Below are 9,085 nucleotides of genomic sequence, written 5' to 3'. Positions count from 1 at the left end.
TTATTAGTCAATGAGTACACTAATTATAATAAAAATGTTCTGCTTGTTTGGGGCAGGTGTTATTTTTCTCAGTCCAAACACTCCAAATGTTTCAATACTGGACATTCTGATGTCGTATGCTGCTCCCAGCCACAAGGGGGCCTATTTTGACAGCAACTGAGGATTGCTCCGATATGATGGGATGTACTAAAGTCATTCAAATACATTATTTAGACTTCACGTGGTCTTCCTGGATGCTTTTCCACCTGCATGAGTCCCATCTGGGAGTCGCTTAGTCGCATTGGGAGGTTTTGAGTTTTGGCTTTTTGGCTGCATGTTGGCGTTGTTGCCACTGAGCTCATCCCTGCCCCGTGACGTTGAACAATTAGGAGGTCGTCTCCGTTGCTCTGCAAGAAAACATCTTATTTTCCTCATTTTGCCCCACAATAAACATCATACGCCCACTTTTACTCACCAGGTTCTCTGATCTTTAGGGCGTGGTGGGTGGGCACAGCCACCTGGGCACCCGCAGAGCTGGATGGACCCTCCTGAGCGTCCTCTTTGGCCTCCGCCGGCTCTGCGTATTCCCAGAAGACTTTGGCAAAGTGGTAGATCTTGACGCAGGAAGTGGCGTTGACTAAAATGCTGCAGGTGGATACGATTGGACGTCAGCTTCTGCATGGGTTCCAAAATGAAACGTGCATGTTCACGTGGCCTGACTTGTTCTCGCTAAAGTGCATCGACATGATGCGCCCCGTTTCCGCCTCCACCATGATGGTCCTCAGACATTCTCCGGTGAGGAAGTTGAAAACGCGGATCTTCCCGTCCGCGCAGCCGGTGATCACTCTCAGGAAGACCAGCGTCAGAGACTTCACCTCCCTGCAGGAACGCCGACGCAGCGTCAGTATCTCCTCTACTTCACTACTACACTTGGACACCTTTAGAGTAGTCCGTGCACAGCTTGTATGGATCCACCAGCCATTGAAAGCGAGTCAACCTGCTGCCATTACTGTCGAACTACATAGCAACATAAGTGAGGAGCAATGGCCCTGGTCCTGGGGTGCACGAGTGCTGCCGGCACTGCGGGAGCTGCGATTCATCGAGGGGAAAGATGAAATCCAACATGAGCAAGGTGTCTAACGCCCATCAGCTCCACCAGGAATGTCATCACGGAGGAGTGCATTTTCAGTGTACAAGTATACTGCACCTATACTACTATACAAGCTGTCCACTGACTACTCTAAAGTGCATGTCTATGGCATGACCCCTCTTCAGGCTGTAGCTGCCTTCCAAGTGCTTACTTTGGATGGCTGAAGGTCATGAGGCAGCCTTTGGTGTGAAACCTGCTGCTCCAGGCCATCACCTGCCCGTTGATGTCGGCGGTTAAGAGGTGCCACCGGTCCACAAACATGCAACGGACCGCGCAGCGGTGGGCGTCGATCACCTATAGCACAGGCAAGCGTTAGCATGTGTTAGCTGGTGGTGGGGGTGTTTCTTCGTCACCCTGAGTAGCGTTGCTTTCTCGGCGTCCCAAAGCTTGATGACGCCTCGGTCGCAGCTGCTGAACACGGTGGTGGCGGTGATCTTCACGCAGCGCACCGACTTGCGGTGCTTGAAGTTGAACTCCTCCAGATGCTTCTCTGTTTGCAGACTCCACACTGGAAAGGTTGGGATTGTGTGCTTTTAGAAACACACCTCAGCTGGTTAAAAGCGTAAAGCTCAAAATAATAATACTGTGTCCCCTCGTTTATGGCAGGGGATAGGTTCCCAAAATAGCCCGCAATAGGTGAAATCTGTGAAGTAGCCATTTTATCGTTGTGTATTTCTTTTTGTAATATTAGGACTTTTTTCCCCAAAATATTTCAAACTTTTGCCCAACCTAATTATCCAAAAATGACAACTTATTTTGTTTTGTTTCTCATAATATTACAACTTTTAAAAATAACATATTTTTTCCTTAATATTTCAATTCTATGCTACTAAAATTAGTTTATTCTCAGAAAACTGTGACTTTTTTTCTTGTTAGAATAAGACTTTTTTTTCTTAACATTTTGAATTCATTCTCATAAAATTAGAGGTATTTTTCCATGTTTTCCATTATTGTTGAATATTATTTATTCCCATTTCTCTTTATTTTCATATCATTATACCTGATTTTCCCAAAATGACATCTTTATTCGTTGTTTTGTTTGTTTCTAATATTACCCTTTTTGTAAAGTCTTTTTTATTTCATATTTGACCTTTATGCTGCTAAAAAGGTGTTATTTTTACTCATAATATTGCAAATTTATTCTCGTAAAATTTCAACTTTCTAACTAACTAACTAACTCTCGTTAGAATATGTCTTTTTTGTCTAATATTTTGACTTTGTTCTCGTAAAGTTTCTGCAGATTTATTTTGTTTTTGTTATTTTCTCACGGGCCACACTTTGGACACTCGTAGAACAAACCCGCAAACATTGGTGACCCCGAAATGACTCCAACACGCAACCTCCTGATTTGGAGTGAGGCACGCTCCCATTGCGCCACGAAGTCCAGTCAGCAGTAAGCCCACCCTGAAGACATGATTTTAATCAGTTTGATGTTGATGTCCCCTTTGACCTCGCAAATGGACAAAAGCCCCAAGGCTCCGCATCTTCTTCTTCTTTTTCCCAATACTTCTGTGTCCGTCTGCGACTCTCAAAATGAATACCGTAGTATCCTACCTTTGACGGTGCAGTCTTTAGCCCCGGACACGAGTCTGTCAGCGTGGATGTCCAGGCAGTTGACAGTGCTGGAGTGTCCGTAGAGCACCAACACACACTGGTCTGTCCGCACACTCCAACACCTGCAATGTGTCAAAATCAATACATGCTTTGTCACTTGGGTCCATGCAGACATGAGGCGGTGACGCATAGCGTTCTTGACGGCGATTCCAGACCACCAGAGAGGCCAAAGTACAGTGCTGGTCAAAGATCGGATCTCTTCCTATCCAGTCAAATTGTCTTCTTGAAAAAAGTCCAACGGCAAAGCGAGATCGCTGTCGATTTTGAATGATATCTGTCAAAACAGCTCCGATATCAGAAGTCAAATTGTTTTGTTTTCAGTGCTGTTCGAGTTGCAATCCTCAACCACTTTCCAAACGTTCAACATTGTTGGCCAGTGGCCGTCAAAGCAAGAACTCTATTGCTTTTTTAATGGTATCTGACCCAATAGGGCTGAGATAGCCGGGATCAAAGTTGAATCAAAAGTCGCTTTGCAGGAGCTTTTACGGGTCAATTTTTGTCTTTTCTTCTTGTTCGAATAAGACTTTTTTCTCTTCATATTTTGACTTTATGCTCGTAAAATTACAGCTGTTTTTCCATTTCGTTTTTTTTTTTTTTATTTTCCAAATATTTCAACTTTCTTCTTAAGAAATCCTTGTACATTTTCTTTTTGTAATGTTTAGGGCTGTCAAATGATTACAATTTTTAATCAGATTCATTTCAAATTAATTAATCATGATTAATCACCATGTCACACTATGTCACACTATGTTACCTGTCATCATATTATCATATTACCTTGTCATTTTCCTAAGCATTTGAAAGCTAGCAGAGAGTACATTTGGAGTACACGCAAATTAACTTCAAATTTTAAATTAAGTTAAGAGATGGCAGAATATTTGAAACAGACTGTGTTATTATGAGCACTGAGGAGTGGCGTTCAAAGACACCACGTCATTTAAGTTGAATTGACATGTTTTGAGTGAATTTTGGGGATTTCCAAGCACACTTAAATGCAGCAAATTGTACTGCCATATTAAGAGTTACAAGGTGAGTGATAAGAATATCCACTGATTGATTTTCAATTCATTTCAGTTTATTCAGACCACCCATACGCGCACGATAAAGACGTTGTTGTGATGTTCGGAGTGCCCGTGAACGCATCTCTCGGCCTGTCTCGTGACAATGAGGAAGTGTTGTTGCAATGAATGGACTAGAGACGTGTTTGTTTGGAGTTGGAGGTGGATATATGGTGTCGGATTGCACTGCTGTTGATGTGCTCAGGTAAGAAAAAAGTTATATAAGAGCGTCAGACACTGAGACTTTTAAAAAAAAGTCATAAAATTAAGATTTTTTAAAATGAATCACTCCCCTGATTCCTTCAGAGCCGCACTGGACGACGAGCTGACAGCTGGGGCTTTTAGCTGGTCGTCCAGCACCGCTCAACTCCCCCTCTGTGGACGCTGGTCACCTGACCTGATGCTGGAGTCACAGCTGGCAGTGATGACCAGTTCTCGCTCGGGGCAGAGCAGAACCACGCGGATGCTTCCCACGTGTCCCTTCATCAGCGCCACGTGCTTGGCTTCCGTCGCCACGTAGAAAAGACGCACCGTGCGGTCCTTGGAGGCCGTGCTCAGGAAGGGCCCGCCCCTGTAGTCCACCACCCTGTGGGGGTCTTCTCTAGGGAGCAAGCAGGACATCATCCTAATCATCATCAGGTGACACGCTAACACAAGAACATGCTATGAAACGCTCACTCGTCAAGCAGCACGCTACTGAAATAAGCGCCGCAGTACATGTTACGCTCCTCCATTCGCAGCGTCGTGGTTCTGATGTTGGCGTAGGCGGCTTGGAAAGGCCAGTCCTTCAGAGCTTTACCAGCCTCCTCCTCGTGGTCCTCAGCCGGCACCAGAATGTCAACGATCCTGGCGTAGGAAGGATCGACAAACTGGATGCCTTTGTAGCGCTAGCACAGCAACAAAACACCCGTCAAAACATTGTAGTGATGTCAGAACTTGATGGGCCAGGCTCCGCCCACCTTCATCATGGCCTCCACCTGCTCCAGGTAAGCCTTCCGGAATCGGATTTCCTCCATGGTCTCCCCCGCCAGGTGCTTCCAGTACTTGCAGACCTTCATGCAACGCTTCAGCGTCTGCTCGTCTAGCATGGCTGACACAACATTGGTCAGAAGACGTCAGCCCAGTGGGCGGGGCTTGCTTAGTTAATGTCTTCATTGACCTATGGGGCAGCTGTCATTAATCCGCCTAGCAACAAGCGGCCAAACAAGGTCAAAGTGTCTACTGCATGTTGTGGCATCCAGCTAAAGATTTTACTAATTTTTGTTTTTTTCTTACTACTAGTTATTTTTACCAGCGCCAACCAGTTGCCAAGGGTTACGGATTTAACAAATATCGTTGTGGGTTGCCATGATAACACAAGCCAGGCTGCATGGAAACTAACATGTAGATATGCTAAGAAGTTATATATACTGTATTTCATCTCAGCTTTGTCATATACAGTGTTCCCTCCTTTTTATCGCGGGGGATAGGTTCCCAAAATAGCCCACAGTAAGTGAAATCCGCAACGTAGCCAACTTCTTTTTTTTTTAATGATTATATATGTTGTAAGGCTGTAAAACCCCTCACAATACACTTATACGCTTTTCTCAGACAGGCAAAAACATTTTCTCACATCTCTCTCTTGTTTAAACACTCTCAAAAAAGTTCAACGCTTCCTTTGAATTTGAATGACCAACCTACAGGTCGCACACAAGAAATGATGTATTCCACTCCTGTCGCAGTCGTCCTCCTTCAAATGGAAGATTCATTTTGCAAGCGAGCAAGCAAGCTAGCTAGCAATGACACAGGAAACAAGGCAGAGTGGCACAAAAAGATTGATTGACCATGGTCTACAGCCAATCAGGACGCAGAGAACAACGGGCGGTTGGGCGAGAGGGAAGGGAGAGACATAATGCAATTATTCTTAAAGGGCCAGGCTCGGCCTGTAACCACGTTCATATGCTGTAATAATAAAAAAAAGAAGCACTAAAAAAATCACGTGAAACAGCGAATCCACGAGAGATGAACCGGATAGAGGGAACACTGTAGCTGAAAAAACATGTTAAACATGCTATCAATATCAACTTCACTCTTTGCTCTTTTTTTTAAAATTTCCATATATTTAAACATTCTTCTAAAATAATTTTTGTAAATTTCACATGCCTTTATTCCCTTAATATCATAACTGTTTCCCCAACCTAACTTTCCAAAAATGACAACGACGACAACGCCCCCATCCAGCTGCAGCAGCACCAGGTCAGAGCCACCCTGAGTAGAGTCAACACGAGGAAAGCACCTGGTCCAGATGGTGTCCCAGGAAAGGTGCTGTTGCCATGCACAACACAGTTAGCAGGGGTTTTCACCACCATCTTCAATCTCTCACTATAACAGTCTGCGGCCCCTACCTGCATGAAGTACGCCACCATCGTCCCTGTGCCCAAAAAGAACATTGTGACCTGTCTGAAGGACCACCGCCCTGTTGCTCTGACCCCCATCATTACCAGGTGCTTCGAAAGACTCACAGCATCCCATATTAAGGCCACACCACATTGCATACAGAGCAAATGGGTCAACAGAAGACGCAAACATCACATCTGTGCACACAGCCCTCACACGCCTGGAAGAAGGGAACAACTACATGAGAATGTTGTTTGGGGATTTTAGCTCTGCCTTCTTCCCTACGGATTGGTGAGCAAGTTGAGCAACCTCACTGTGCTCCTGGATCCTGGACTTCCTCAGCAACAGACCACAGAACATCAGAATTAAAGACCACGTCTCCTCCTCCTGAACGCCCGTACTCCACAGGGGTGTGTCCTCAGCCCCCTCCTCTACTCCCTCTTCACCCATAACTGTTGTCCCGTTCACCCCACCAACTCTATCGTCAAGTTCGCGGACGACACCACTATCAACAGGCCTGATCAGCGACAACAACAAATCAGCCTACAGAGAGGAGGTCCAGCATCTGCAGCGATGGTGTCACAACAACTATGCTCAAGCCGACAAATGTCTCGTCCCTCCCCCGTGAGGAAATATCACATACACTTACAGGCGCAATTTTTTTATTTTTGAGATGTCATACTTTATGTTGCAATGGAGAGAGTGGCGGACGGATTTTCATTGTGCTCTGTGACAGTGACCAATCAAGTGTTTTGTTCATAATATTACAACTTTTTAAAAAATAACATTTTTTTCTTTAATATTTCAACTCTATGCTACAAAAATGACTTTATTTTTCCTCAGAATATTTGCAATATTTTTCTTGTTAGAATACAACTTTTTTTCTCTTAATATTTGCATTTATTCTCATAAAATTATGATTTTTTTGTTACATTTTCCAACCAAATCAACTTTCTTCTTGTAAATTTTCTTCTCAAAATATTTTGACTTTATTCACATAATATTAGCAATTTATTCTCGTAACATTATGACTTTTTCACCTAATTTCCAAAAATTACAACATTATTTTGTTTTTTTCTCATAACATAACAACTTAAAAAAAACATTTTTTTCTTTAATATTTCAACTCTCTGCTACTAAAATGATCCAATTTTTCCTCATAAAGGGGAATTCATTCTCGTAAAATTGTGACTTTTTTGTTGTTAGAATATGGCTTTTTTGTCTTCATATTTTGACTTTATTCTTATAAAATTACAACTGATTTTCCCATTTCTGCTGTTGTTTTTTTTTTTTTTTATTTTCCAACAAATCTTTAAACATATTTTTTCTTTAATATTTCAACTTTATGCTACTAAAATGGAATTATTTTTCCTCATAATATTCTGACATTATTCTCTTATTTTTTTTAGAATGTGCCGTGAGCCAAAACAAAAAAAAAAAACACCCTTTGACCCCACTTTGGACATTCCATGTGTGTCCACATACCCAAAATCCTCTTGGACAGGTCTGCAGGAAGACAGCTGATGAAGTCTCGGCATCTGCTGAGTCCAGAAGTCGACTTTGAGGGTCTGGGTGTGGGCGTAAGAGTCGGGTCCGCTGAGTCTTTCTCACTGGCATGATCGTGTTCTTTACTACCGACACTTTTCGCTGTCAAATAAATATGAAATATGTGCAATTTTTTTTTTACAACAAAAAATAGTTATGTTTATAGTATATACTGTATATGTATGTATATATATATACAGTATATATATAAATATATGATGCGGAGCACATGAGAAAGTACAATGAAATGAAAGCAATGAAAGCAATGAAAACGTAGCTCTCTACGTCCCGCCTTGTGATATATTAGGTATATTGCATAACACGGCAGCGACAGAACAGATGTTGTAATAGCGGTAAGGAGCTCAGCCAGTGTGAAAAGCGCTGATACCTACATTAGGAGGTTGCCTACAGCCACAGCTGTTCATGTTTTCTTCCCTGACGCTAATTAGAGACACCGACGGCGTACCACACACCGGGCGACTATAGGAGACTGTGGGGTTAATTGAATGCAAGTGTTAATTGCCGCATTTATGATATTTGTGTTACATTTCTGAGAAGCAAATAGAAATCATCTTGAAATTTGAGTGCACTTTTTTGATGTCATACATGGACACAGACACACATAAAATACATTTGCCCCGTCAAACAATGCGATCTTTGGTGAAGTTATGTCATATTTTATCATAAATGAAAAGCGGGATGCCCGGTGGGATACTCTGTGGTGGTCTACAACATGTATTATTGTGCTACACTCCACTTATTCCCCTTGAGAAACTGACATTTTGGGCTTTTTTAGCATTGTGATGACACATGAAGGTCACAAAATGAACTTTTGTCTCACCTTCCAGCTGCTGTTTGAGTCTGACCACAACCACGCCAATCAGGTGCTTGGCCATGCTGAGCAGCTCTGGGTCACACTGCAACAAAAGCTGGCAAAGATAACGAATCTGGACCCAGTCCTGACTCCTATCGAACCAGTCCCAGATGTCCTGAACCAGAGGTGGAGGCTGGGCTTTCTTGTCAAGACGTGCATAAAACTCCGGTAAAGTTTGTCTCTTGGACCGGGAATAGTTCAGCAAATTCCACGAGGTGAGGCGTAGAGACGTCTGGATGTTCTCCAGGACCGGAATGCTGCGGCACCTCAGCAGAACCCCGACTATGAATCTCCTCCTGGGCTCATCCGAGAGCTTCCACAGATCCTGCGTGTGTTCGGCTCCTCTGGAGGCAAACAGGCAGCAGGGACACATGGAGCACGGCGTCTCCATGTTGGCACATGTTGGCTGGGTGGACGCTGAGTCCATTTAGACCTGCTTGTTTGTGCGTCGTTACCAGGCAGTCCTTGTTACCACATCATCAAGACAGC

At 43.5% G+C, this 9,085-nt stretch overlaps 1 protein-coding gene across 1 annotated transcript; it reads right to left on the bottom strand.

Annotated features, from left to right (window-relative positions):
• Positions 1-216: 216 nt before the first annotated feature.
• On the bottom strand, positions 217-9,003 carry fbxw10 (F-box and WD repeat domain containing 10). Its single transcript, XM_054800762.1, has 11 exons — positions 8,564-9,003; positions 7,663-7,824; positions 4,761-4,891; positions 4,480-4,688; positions 4,199-4,402; positions 2,684-2,805; positions 1,483-1,637; positions 1,281-1,423; positions 700-858; positions 455-624; positions 217-386 (listed from the first exon to the last, which is right to left on the bottom strand). Exons 1-11 carry the CDS (start codon positions 8,985-8,987, stop codon positions 217-219), a joined length of 2,049 nt encoding a protein of 682 aa, XP_054656737.1. The 5' UTR covers positions 8,988-9,003.
• Positions 9,004-9,085: the final 82 nt, after the last annotated feature.

The sequence above is a fragment of the Dunckerocampus dactyliophorus genome, chromosome 15, assembly GCF_027744805.1.
Source record: "Dunckerocampus dactyliophorus isolate RoL2022-P2 chromosome 15, RoL_Ddac_1.1, whole genome shotgun sequence".
In the NCBI taxonomy this organism is placed as follows: domain Eukaryota; kingdom Metazoa; phylum Chordata; class Actinopteri; order Syngnathiformes; family Syngnathidae; genus Dunckerocampus; species Dunckerocampus dactyliophorus.
Note: the sequence above shows the minus strand (reverse complement) of the source record. Positions and strands in the feature narration are given on the sequence as shown.

What these genes read in the sequence shown, in the direction of transcription:
- fbxw10 (XM_054800762.1), bottom strand. Translation starts at nt 8,987, where the DNA reads ATGGAGACGCCGTGCTCCATGTGTCCCTGCTGCCTGTTTGCCTCCAGA. An exon ending in AGCTGTGACTCCAGCATCAG is followed by an intron (nt 2,806 to 4,198) that starts GTCAGGTGACCA and finishes GACACATTGCAG; the next exon opens with GTGTTGGAGTGTGCGGACAG. An exon ending in CCTAAAGATCAGAGAACCTG is followed by an intron (nt 387 to 454) that starts GTGAGTAAAAGT and finishes GTTTTCTTGCAG; the next exon opens with AGCAACGGAGACGACCTCCT.